Here is a 12,800-nt window from a genome sequence, read left to right as displayed (position 1 = left end):
ATCTCCCGACTCTGGGCATTTTCACTGGCTTTCTTTCATGCATGGAATGCTGTCTCTTATCTTCACCTCCTGGATTGTCTGGCTTCAAATACAGCTACAACTCGACTTTCTATAGGAAGCCTCTTCCAAACTCCCTTTAATTCTCTAGTGCCTTCCCTCTGTTGATTATTTCCTGTTTATCTTGTATATACCTTGTTTGTACATAATTGTTTGCAAGTTGTCTCCCCCATTAGATTGTGAGCTCCTTGAGAACAGGGACTACCTTTCTTTATAATCCCAGAACTTGGCATGGTGCCTAATATCTAGCACAGGGGCAAGGAACCTGTGGCCTCGAGGCCACATGTGGCCTTCTAGGTTCTTGGGTGCAGCCTTTTGATGTGAGTCCAAGTTTTATAGAACAAATCCTTTTATTAAGGGGATTTGATCTGTGAAGTTTGGATTCAGTCAAAGGGCCACACTAGTCTAGCAGGTGCTTAGTAAATGTTTAATGATTGACACTTATTTGTTCCAAATAACCCAAAGCCAACCATTAGAGATTTGACATGACACTGACCTAGACAGATTACCCATAATACCAAACTGTGATGATAGTGAGACTTTGATATTATAAAATTTAGTTGTCAAAATAAAAGCACTGTTGGCTTGAATAAACTTAATTTTAATATATAACATATATCATGCAGCCAGCTAATATTCCCTGTGACCCCAGATACCCAAGCTTTTGTTTTTAATTTTCTAACACTATATTCAGGCACAAGAATTTAAATTCTTCCTGGGTAGAAGGATAATAAAACAAAATTGATCCAGAGACTCTAGAACAAATGCAAAATAACTATAACTAGAATGTTCAAATTATAGTTAATTAAGCAGTTAAATAAGGTAATTGAGATTCTGTCCATGACTAATCTCCAAGGTCATATAAGATAGATGAACTACAGAGGTAAGTGACCTACAAAAGTTTTCAAACACCATTTATTCCAACCTATTTCACTATTTTATAGGACACAAATGAATTGAGAGAAGTTAAATGAACTGAACCAATACTGAGTGAAATGAACAGAACCAGGAGAACAATTTATACAATAACAAGATTATGGAGAAAAAACAACTCTGAAAGGTTTAAGACCTCTGATTAATGCAATGACCAACAAAAATTACAAAGGACTGAGGATGAAGCATGATACCCAGCTACTGATAAAGAAGTGACTTGATTCAAGATGTAAAATAAGGAATATATGTTCAGGCACAACCAATGTGGGAATTTGTTTTGCCTGATTATGCCTATTTCATATAATTTTTTTTCTTTTTTTCCAAAGGCAGTAGAGGGTAGGAAGGCAATATGGAACAGAGATAGGGAAAGGAAGAAGAAAGAAAGAAAGGAAGGACAGAGGGAAGGAGGGGGAGGAGGGACAGGAGGAAAGAAAGAAAGGAGTGAAGGAAGAAGGAAGAAAGAAAAAAGGTCAACTAAAGAGGTTTTTTTTAAATAGAAAAGAACAAAGGAAGACAAGAAAGAATCAGACAAGATAGCTTGAAAGTTGTATGTTGAATTTATATACATTACTTTTAAAAGCAAGCTGCACATAATAGAGATTAGCAGTTTTATGGACAATCCTCTTTTTTCATTTTATTATGTATACGTAAACACCCATTTTATCTGGTGTTTAAATTTTTTTTCTAACTTTATCCTTTTTTGTCTATTTTTTCTCTTTTGTTTATTTGTTTGATATTTTATTTTTCCCCAGTTACATGTAAAAACAATTTTTAACACTCGTTTTTAAAACTTAAGAGTTCCAAATTCCCTCCTTTCCTCCCTCCCTCCCCACCACCCCCTACATTGAGAAGGCAAGTAATTCAATATAGGTTATACATGTATAGTCATGCAAAACATATTTATAATAGTCATGTGGTGAAAGAAAACATGGACAAAAAAATTTTAAGAAAAATAAAGTTTGAAAAAGTATGCTTCAATCTATATTCGACACCACCAGTTTTTTCTCTGGGGATAGATAGCATTTTTCATCATAAGTCCTTCAGAGTTATCTTGGATCATTGTATTGCTGGGAATAGCTAAGTGTTTCATTCACAGCTGATCATCTTACAATATTGCTGTTACTTGTACAGAATACATTTCACTTTGCATCAGCCCATGCAAGTCTTCCTAGGTTTTTCTGAGAGCATCCTGCTCATCACTTCTTATAGTACAATAGTATTTCATCATAATCACAGGGTAGTTTTCTTTTTTTTGTATTGACTGCTCCCTTTCAGTCTCTTTTACTCTATATCATGCTTCCTAACTATGGATGTTTCCTAAGGTCCTGTCCTAGATGCTCTTCTCTGTACTCTCTTGGTTACCTTATCAGCTTCCAGGGGTTTAACTATCATCTCTATTCAGATTACTTCCAGATGTACATATCCAGACCATCTCTTCTCTGAACTTAAGTCCTATATAATACATTGCCTTCTGGACACTTCAAAATCAATGTCTCAAAAATATCTTAACACAAAACTAAATTCATTATCTTTCACCTAGAACCACCTTATTTCTGCTAAAGGCATCATCCTTCTCCAGTGTCTCAGGTTGTAATCTTGGCATTATCCTAGACTCTTCACTCTCTGGTCTCCTACATAACCAATCAGTTGCCAACTACTGCAATTCATATCTTCACATGTGACATGTTGGTCAGAATAAACCCAAAACCTAAAAAGGTTTTTTTTAGAAAGAATTTTATTAAGTCAGAGGGGCACCACAAGTAAAATCAAATAAAGAAAAGTGGAATCAAGCATTATCAATTTGTTAGTAAAGCATGAATTTACAAATAAAGAGGATCAATGGCTTCTTCTGTGAGCCCGAAGACCTCGAGGAAGAGAAGTAGCCCCTTTTTTATAAGCATAGAACAAAGCACAGAAGTTGACAGGCGGGGAAAATAATATGAGAGGCTAAAAGACTGACAGCATCATGGAGGCAGGGATAATACAATTGGTTGAAAGACTGGAATGTGGGCTAGTAAAAACTCCTCCTTCTATCTTGACAATGTTATTGATATTGTCCATCTGGATCTTACAGAAATAACTAATGGAAGATAACAAATTTCCTCTAACTCTACAAATACAGCTAGGGATAATATAATTCCTAGAATGTCACCATGCTGGCTGACAGAGATAACAACAAATGTCCTGGAATTGAGCCAGTATAGTTAATGGTATAGAGTATAACAAGTTTCCTTGACATGACGTGATTTGCAGGTAGTGCTGAGATAACAATTCCCTTTGAATTAAAGTGTTTTATGAGAGCACTGAACTTTTAAACTTAGCTCAGAGTTTTCTTCAATTAAAAGTGATTTGCTTTTTGTAGTTACTTAAAGTTTTCCTTTAATTAAAAGTGACAATAAGATAACTGAACTTTTTGCATCTGAGAGAAGAAGACTGAACTTTTTAACTCATGAGCTTCTTCACTGAAAGACAGGGAAAAAGATTTAAGTTGTTGTACAAAATACAAAATAGGATCAATTGCAAAAATGATACAGAACTAACTTGATTTTTCTCAGGGGATAGAGCCAGAAAATGTGTGGCTGACTGCACCTCTCAGCTTTTGTGAGTTTTACATTACATAGAATTCAAACAAAGGTACGAGCTGAGAGGCCTGTATGTAGGCAATTTCCAAAAAGGGCTATTTTGACAGGTTGCTTGAGATGTACATAAATAGGTATAAACATTCAATAAAATTTGGGCAAAGCCAAAACACAAACTATTTGAGTAGACCCAAAACCCAAATTTTTCAGTAGACCCAAAATAAGACCTGAGTAGGGTCCAAGCATTCCTTGCAGTAATCTCCACCTCCCTTGGAGGGTCACTGAGGCAAGCATAACCTACATGTAAGCTTTGGGTTAAACAATATCTAGCCACACAAGGTCAAGTTCAAATAATATATAATAAGGTTTTCCAAACAACAAAGTTTTCCCCACACTTAGCATTATGCTAAGCACTGGGGATAAGGCAAAAATAAGCCCTGTTCCTAAAGAAGCACACAATGTAATAGGGGAGACAAAATGCAAACAATAATGTATGTGCAAACAAGCTATATACAGGATAAACTAGAGACAATCTCAGAGTAAAGGCATTAAGGGTAATCAGGAAAAAAATCTTGCAGAAGGTAAGATTTTAATTGAAACTTGAAGCCAAGGAAACCAGGAGACAGACACTAACAGGGAGAGAATTGCAGGTGTCAGGGGTAACCAGTGAAAATGCACTGTTTTGGGTGACGAATTGTCTTGTGTAAGTAACACAAGGAGGTCAATATCCCTGGATTGTGTCTGGAAGGGACTAAGGTGTTAAGATGACTGGAAAAGTGAGAAGGGGTTTGGTAATGAAGAGCTTTTTAAAGCTCTTCTTTAAAGCTTTTAAGCCAAACAAGATTTTATACTTGATCCTAGACACACGAGGAAGCTACTGGAGTAGAATGAATAGAGGGGATGGGGTAGAAGGAGTGACATGGTCAGATCTGAGCTTTATTAAGATCAATTTGACAGCTGAGTGGGGAATGGACTAGAGTGGGGAGAGATAAGGCAGGAATAGACCAACCAGAAGGCTTTTAAAATATTACAGGCACGATGTGATGAGGGAACATACCAGGGTGGTAGCAGTGTTAGAGGACAGAAGGATGCACATAGAAGAGACATTTAGATGGCAGAATCAATAGAACTTGGCAAAAAATCAGATATTGGGTGTGTGTGTGTGAGAGAGAGAGGGAGAGAGAGTGACATATCAGTTGCAAGACAGTAATAGAGAAGTTAGGAAAAGGAAAAGGTTTGAGAGGAAAGTTCAATTTTGAACACATCAAGTTTAAGATATATCTATAAGACTCCCAGTTCAAGATGTTCATTAGGCAGTTGGAGGTGCAAGACTGAAGGCCAGAAGATAAGTTATGATAAGATAAACATATCTGAGAATCATCTGCACAGAGGTAAAATTTGAAATCATGGGAGCCAATGAAATCACCAAATGAAATACCATAGAGGAAGAAAAGTAGAAGGCCCAGGACAGAGCCTTGGGAGACACCCACTGTTAACAGGCACAACCTGGATGAAAGATCTAGCAAAGATGACTAAGAAATTATAATAGTCAGATGGGCAGAAGAACCAGGAGACAGCAGTGTCATCAAAACCTAGAGAGAAGAGAATTTCAAGAAAAAGGTAATCAACAGTGTTAAAAGCTGCAGAGAGGTCAAGAAGGATTAAGATTGAGAAAGGTTATTAGATCTGGCCATAAAGAGATCATTAGTAACTATGAAGAAGGCAGTTTCAGTTAAATGAGGAAGTTGGAAGCCATACTGCAAACGTTGACAGTGAGAAGAAAAGTGGAGGCATTTATTGTAGATAGTCTTCTCAAGGAGTTCAGGCCATCACTTTTCACATAGATTATTGCAACATTCTCCTAATTGGTCTCTTTACCTCAAGTCTTTCACTACTCCAGGCCATTCTACACTACTGCCAAAGTGATTTTTCTTAAGCAAAGCTTTCACTATGTGAATCTCCTAGTCAGACAACTCTAGGGGCTTCCTATTGCCTTTAAAATAAAATATAAGCTCCTCTGTTTAGTTTTGAATTTCCTATGCAACCTAGTTCCAATCTACCATCCTCTTTGGATAAGACTCTTCTGTACCCAGCAACCTAGCCAAACTGACCTTTTCGTTCTTCACTTACTACGCTCCATGTCCTGTCTCCATGCCTTTGCACTTATGGATGGCCCTTCTTGCCTGGAATGCAATTCCTCCTTGTCTCTACTTCATGTAGTCCCTCTCTTCCTTTAAGATTCTGTTCAGCATGACTTAACGTGGAAATGTGTTTTGCATGATTACACGTGTATAACCTATGTCAAATTGCTTGCCTTCTCAATGAGAGAGGAGAGTAAGGAGGGAGAGAATTTGGAACTCAATATCTGAAAAAAAGAATGTTAAAATCATTTTTACATGTAATTGGGAAAAATAAAACATTAAATAAAAAAAAGATTCTGCTCAGACACCATATTCAACATGAAGCTTTTCCTAATTCCCCAACCAGTTAGTGCCCTCCCTCTTTGCATTTAACTACTTTATCTATACTTTCATATGTATGTTTACATATGTATTCTCTTTATAGTTATGCTTTATATATTTTTATATGCACTTATTGTCTTCCTTATTAGAGTATAAGCTCCTTATGAGTAGAAATTACTTCATTCTTTGTATTTGTATCCCTAGTGCCTAGCATAGTATCTGACACATAGAAATACTTGTTTATTGTTGAATGGGAATAATATTCATTGAAATTTAGATAATTACTTTTGTCTTTCTTCTACCACTCTAATGGAATGAAAAGCTGAATGAAAAAAGTATTTGTTAAGCACTTATGGTAATTCAAATAGAAAATCAAGACAGTCCCTATACACAAGAGGCTCTTATTCTAATATGGTGGGAAGTCAATACATACAGAAGGTTTAAACTGTAAGTCAGAAGGAAAGACTCAATCCCTTCCCACCATTATTCATTTATTTTAGCATTCTTTTTAAATTTTGAGTTCCAGATTTTCTTCCTCCCTCCTTCCCACTCCTCTTCCACCCACTGAGAAGGCAAGGAATATGGTATAAATTATGCATGCAAAATCATGCAAAACACATTTCCACAAAAAAGCAAGAAAAATAAATAAAGTGAGAAAATCCTACTTCAATTTCCATTGAGTTCATCAGTTGTCTCTTTGAAGGTAGATAGCAATTTTTTTCCATCATGAGTCCTTTGGAATTGACTCAGATCATTGTATTGATCAGAGTAGCCAAGTCTTTCACAATTGATCATCATTACAACACTGCTGTTACTGTGTACAATGATCTGGATCTTCTCACTTCACTTTGTATCAGTTCATATAGGTCTTGCCATGTTTTTTTCTGAAATCACCCCCCTCATCATTTCTTATAGCACAATAGTACTCCATCATTGCAGCTAGGTGGCACAGTGAATAATGCATCAGTACTGGAGTCAGGAAGACCTGAGTTCAAATCCAGCCTCAGACACTTACAAGCTGTGTCACCCTGGGCAAGTCATTTCACCTTGTTTGCCTCAGTTTCCTCATCTATAAAATGAGCTGGAGAAGGAAATGGCAAGCCACTTCAGTATCTTTGCCAAGAAAACCCCAAATGTCATCACGAAGAGTCAGACATGACTAAAATGACTGAACAACAATTTCATCACAATCATGTCACAACTTGTTTAGCCATTCCCCAATTGATAAACATTCCTGAATTTCCAATTCTTTGCCACAAGACTCAATTGTTCTTAGCATATGATGGCAAAACAGATGATAATGCATTTTCTTTAACGTCATTTCCATTGGGAAAAATCCTCTATTTCTGATGCTGAGTCATTTACAAGAGACTGTGGTGGCAAGAACTTTTTGTCTGGAATCACAAAATCATAGAATTAGAGAGTTGGAAAGGACATTGATAACCATTTAGTTTAATCTAATGTATATAGGTATTTCTCAAAGGTCTGTCCTTAGTTTTTCTTTTTGTTTTTTTCTCATCTTTTCCTATATTTTGTCCCTTGGCAATCTCAAACATTTGAAGGACTTCAAATGCTACAATGATGACTCAGTCCAGACATCTCCAGACTCATGTCTCTCACTAACTATAAGACTTCTGACCTGAATGTCTATTTTAATGACACCTCAAACTCAACATATCCAAAACTAAGCTTATTCTTTCCTCTATAATTACTAATCCTTTTAATTTTATAATATTTATAACTACTAGAATGTTTTGAAGTCTTCTCTTTCATTAAAGGTTCATTTCCCCCTGCAGGATTATACTCAATTTTGCTAAGTAAAGTAGTTGTGGTTGTGTTAGCCTTCTGGAATATTTTATTCCAAGCTCCCTGCTCAATTAAAGTGGCTGCTGCTAAATCTTGTGCAATCCTCATCATGGCTCCTTGGTTCTTGAATACTGTCTGCCTGCTTTTAGTATTTTTGCTTTAACTAGGAGATTGGATTTTGACTACACTATTCCTGGAAGTTTTTCATTTTGGAGTTTCAGGACATGACTGGTAGATTCTTTCTATTTCTATTTTGCTCTCTGGATCTAGGAGATATGGGCAGTTTTCTTTCATGAAAGCATAAAGGAAATGTCTTGGCTCTTTTTTTTTTTGGTTGTAGTTTTCAGATAGTCTAATGATTTTTAAATTATCTCTCTTCCATCTGTTTTCCAGGTCAATTTTTTTTTATGATATGCCTTACTTTTTTTTCTTCTTTTTTTCCAGTCTTTTGCCTTTGTTTTAATATTTGTTGTTATCTCATTGATTCATTTGTTTCAATTTGGCCTATTCTAATTTTCAGGGAATTTGTTGCTTAGGCGTGGCTTTGTATGTTTTGCACTAAATTATTATTTCCCTTTCTAATTCTTTTTGGTTTTTTGTCTTGTTTTGGTTTTTTTTGGTGAGGCAATTGGGGTTAAGTGACTTGCCCAGAGTCACAGAGCCAGTGAGTGTTATGTGTCTGAGGCCAGATTTGAACTCAGTTTCTCCTGATCCCAGGTCTGGTGCTGTATCCACTGCACCACCTAGTTGCCCCCTCCCTTTCTAATTCTTAGCTCCATAGTTTTCATTTCTTTTCTGATTATTGCTCTTCTAGTTTGAGCTCTGCAAGTTTCTGATCTATGTTTGAGTCCAAGCAGCATGCTTGTGGGATTGTCCCATTTGGAGTTCCAGTAGATGGCTACTAGCCTCAGTCATTATCACTAGTTTCTTTTAAAATTTAGCTCAAAATTTAGCTTTACCTGCGTAAAGCCCTTCCTGATCTTCTCTTTACCTCCAGTCTCTCTGTAGGCAGAATCTCTCAGACCTGAATAATAAGTTTCATTGATCATAACTTTCTCTGGCAGTAAACTTGACCTTTTTTCCATAGTTCACTCTTACAGTAATTGGAAATTCTATAAATTCATTCTACTCATGAAAGACAAAAGTAGGTTAACTGAGGAAGTATCGACAACTGTATGTGAATGAATGGCCATATTTTTTATTCAGGTTAGGAAGATATTTAGCTAATAATAAACTTTTTAAAATTATTTTTCAAGTACCACAATTTATATATATTTTGTTGTCAGCATTGTTTTATCATCATAAATATTTTTAAAATTACCTCTAATTTCTTAGCACATAGTCCACTAACAAGTGAAACCACACCACTGTCAGTTACCTAGACAGATTAAAAGAGAATTATATTATAAATAGAGAAGATGGAAATATGAGCAATATCTTTTCTTTAAAAAGACAAGATGGGAAAAGGGAACAAGTATTTATATAGCACGCACTATGTGCCAGGAACTGCATTAAGTACTTTATAAATATCTCATTTGATCACACAACAACTCTGATAGTAGCTGCTGTTATTATCCCCATTTTACAGTTGAAGAAACTGAGGCAAACAGAAGTTAAATGACTTGGACAGAACACAGCTAGTAAGAGTCTGAGGTCATGTTTGAACTCATTTATTATGGTCTCTAGGCCCAGTGCTCTATCCACTGTCTCACTTAGCTGTCTGGAAATCATTTAGGAAAGTTTCACTTCACTTTACTGAGAAAATATATCATTTGCATACATCTTCTTTGTTTAAATTTATTTTAGAGGTTAAACTATGAACACATTTACTTTTAAAGCTCAAAACTAGAGAAAAATTAGAAATGAAAGAATGATTTAGAAATCTTACAAATTGGGACAAATAGCTAGGTATAAAATATATCCATATAAAATATACTATGTAGTTATTATTAAACCAATATCACAATTTACCTGAGTAGCAGAAAAGTCAATACTCTGTAAAAATGGACAGTTCTCTCCAAGGGCTTGTAGAGACACATCAGTAATACCTGAGCAGCCACCTAAGTCAACTATCTTCAGTAACCGACAATTGAGAGCAAGGGCAAGGACACCTTCATCTGTGAGATTACTGCATCTTTTCAAAGAGGCTTCAGAAAGAAATGAGCAAGCTGATGCAACAGCTTTTATTCCTAATGGGAAAAAAGTATACAAGATGTGACTATAAAATGATACGACTGATTTTTAAAAACTCAAACACTAGATTTTAGATATCCAAATAAATGTTGTCCCTTTCAATGAAGTTACCTTGAGAGGTATCCATTTATTCCAAGGATGATGCCACAACTAAGAACATTTTAAAAAAAGAATGCTTCATTCTTTTAATATATCTTCTTTTAAATTCTTTTAAATATCTTCAATATTCAAATGAGGTAAAAAATTTTCATTTTTTAAAAGAATGGATATGATTTTTTTGAATAGCCAAAACTTATTTGGAGTTAAGTTTGGTGAATAATGTGGTTGATAATAGTGGGTAACATTTTCTGGTTAAAAAAAAATTGAGTGGTATCATAAAGTCACTGGATTGATTTCGTTTGAAGGTTATTCTAAGAAGGTTATTTAAAAAAATTTTTTAGCAATTTTTTTTAGCACTGGAATAAATATATAGCCTTCCAAGTTGACAAGTAGGAATGGGACACAGCAAATTAGATGCTCAAATTCAGTTTCTTTAAAAAAAAAACCCTTATTTTAGTACTTTACAATCATATTCTTATAACATAAAACAATTCTGTGATCCTATGAGTGTCACTTTAATATAAAAATCCTTAATGATAATTATAATTGTCATAGGATATTCAAAACTTAACTTTGACCACATGTAAGTCTCTGAAAAACAAAGACTTATTTAAATTCAAATCCAAAGTCATTTATCGAAAAGGTCAGTACCATTGTATTCATACTATTTATTTACTTTTTCTGACCTTTCCAACCTCACAATCTCTCTTGCATCTATTGTCATACTCAATTCTGGGTCCCACACTCTCTCTAATTTTCCCTCTGTCCTATCATTTCTCTCTGACCCAATTCTAAATGCTGAGTAATTCTTTATTTTTTCTTTTGGTGAGGCAATTGGGGTTACGTGACTTGCCCAGGGTCACACAGCTAGTGAGTATCATGTGTCTGAGGCCAGATTTGAACTCAGGTCCTCCTGATTCCAGGGCTGGTGCTCTATCCACTGTGCCACCTAACTGGCAAATTCTTTAACCACCATATTCCACCTCTCTTTCCATGGGTGCTATTCTTTCCCTGGATTGGAATGGCCCCAGATTTTTTGGCAGTGTCATTTACGCGCCATTAAGGTGAGCAATATGGAAGGAACAGGTCTTGGAGTCTGGTTGGTCTGAGGATCTGGATATACATGGTGGCACTGGTATATTATTAAGTCATCATCTGACCTCCACAAGAAAAAGAGTATATTTAGTAGGCCAGAGCATGTCAGTCATAGACAAACACTTTTAAAGATATGTCACAAAATCGACCATAAAAAGAGAATGAAATTTTTAGCAGTGAACAATTTTTCTTGCTTTTATATTTTTGCTTATTTTATTTATCTGGATCCAGAAAGACCATAAATATCCATGAATAAATCTATGAAAGAACATGGAGCAATCCATAAATAGATAGCTTTACTTTTTAGTGCCTTTAAAATGTAAAGTAGGGGCAGCTAGGTGGCACAGTGGACACAGCACCAGCCCTGAAGTCAGGAGGACCTGAGTTCAAATCCGGCCTCAGACCAAACACTAGACACTTACTAGCTGTGTGACCCTGGGCAAGCCACTTAACCCCAATTGCCTAAAAAAATAAAATAAAATAAAATAAAATGAAATAAAATGTAAAGTAGTAGGTCAGAATCACAGAATCTCAGAATTGGAAGGTACTTCTGGGGTCATTTATCCTACCTATAGCTAATCTATTTTATAACATAACCAATCAGAGATCATACAGCCTTTGCTTAAAAGTTAGGTGAATGCACTCACTCCTCCTAAGGCAGCCCATTTTTTGAGAGCTCTAATTGTTTTCCTTACATAAAACCTAAATCTTCCTCTCTGCAACTGCTACCTACTACTTTTAATTCAGCCCTCTGCATCCACAGGAAAAAGTCTAACCATTTTAGAGATAAATATTGTATCCTCACAAGTCTTCTCTTCCTTGGTTCCTCTTTTTCAAAAATTCTGATTATGTACTCTAAACCCACGATTATTTTTATTAATAAATTTAATTTCTTTATTCATCATCTTCAGTTTTACTTTAGACCAGGGGTCTTAATCTGGGGTCCATGAACTTATTTTTTTTAACTTGATAACTATTTTAATACAACTAGTTTCCTTTGTAATCCTATGCATTTTATTTTATATATTTGTCCATGACAAAAAAAAAAGTTAACTGCTAGATTCTTCTTTCTCCTTTCCACAAAAGGTGTTATACCAGTTCTTCTTGGGTCCACTGCAGTTTATACATTCAGAGTGAAACATACTACACCAAGCAGTTGATGGACATGTGTGTCTCTAACAATTTGGACAGTAATATCTACATGTTAGACAAAGAGAGGGGAAAATGCTTATTACAATGCAGTTGGTTATACAAAGATAAAAAAGTAAGCTTGTTAAGGAGAATATTTATCAATAGTTACAGGACATAAAAAGGAATGTGTCTTTGTTAGTATAGTTATTTGTAGTAAATCAAAGGGGACCAAAAATCACTTGTGAGATAAGATAAAGGAAAGCAGATGTTCTTGGGCTATTGAAGTCCTTTTTTTTCATTTTAACAACTATCTTCTGTGGTAATTTGGGAAGGAAAGGAAAACCAGGTATTATAAGCTGGTCACAAAGTTCATGCAGAGGTCACATATAGCAAAAGTCGTGAACACAGAACAAAATGGAGCAGTTATATCAAGTCTTAACAGACT

General features: G+C 35.4%; 1 protein-coding gene across 5 annotated transcripts in view; it reads right to left on the bottom strand.

Annotated features, from left to right (window-relative positions):
• AMN1 (antagonist of mitotic exit network 1 homolog) overlaps nucleotides 1–12,800 on the bottom strand; it is a 90,783-nt gene that overhangs the window by 52,897 nt on the left and 25,086 nt on the right. For 3 of the 5 annotated variants that reach the window (XM_020975789.1, XM_020975793.2, XM_020975790.2), the window contains 2 exons: nucleotides 9,809–10,026; nucleotides 9,159–9,215 (listed from right to left, as the gene is read on the bottom strand). In XM_020975789.1, the coding sequence (XP_020831448.1) occupies nucleotides 9,159–9,215; nucleotides 9,809–10,026 (275 nt within the window). Of the gene's footprint in view, nucleotides 1–6,696; nucleotides 7,426–9,158; nucleotides 9,216–9,808; nucleotides 10,027–12,800 lie in introns of all 5 variants that reach the window. The other 2 variants (XR_013487433.1, XM_020975791.1) reach the window with 2 other exon arrangements.

This window comes from Phascolarctos cinereus, unplaced genomic scaffold (assembly GCF_003287225.1).
Source record: "Phascolarctos cinereus isolate Bilbo 61053 unplaced genomic scaffold, phaCin_HiC Scaffold_1;HRSCAF=81, whole genome shotgun sequence".
Lineage (NCBI taxonomy): Eukaryota > Metazoa > Chordata > Mammalia > Diprotodontia > Phascolarctidae > Phascolarctos > Phascolarctos cinereus.
This window is presented reverse-complemented; position numbering and strand designations above follow the sequence as displayed.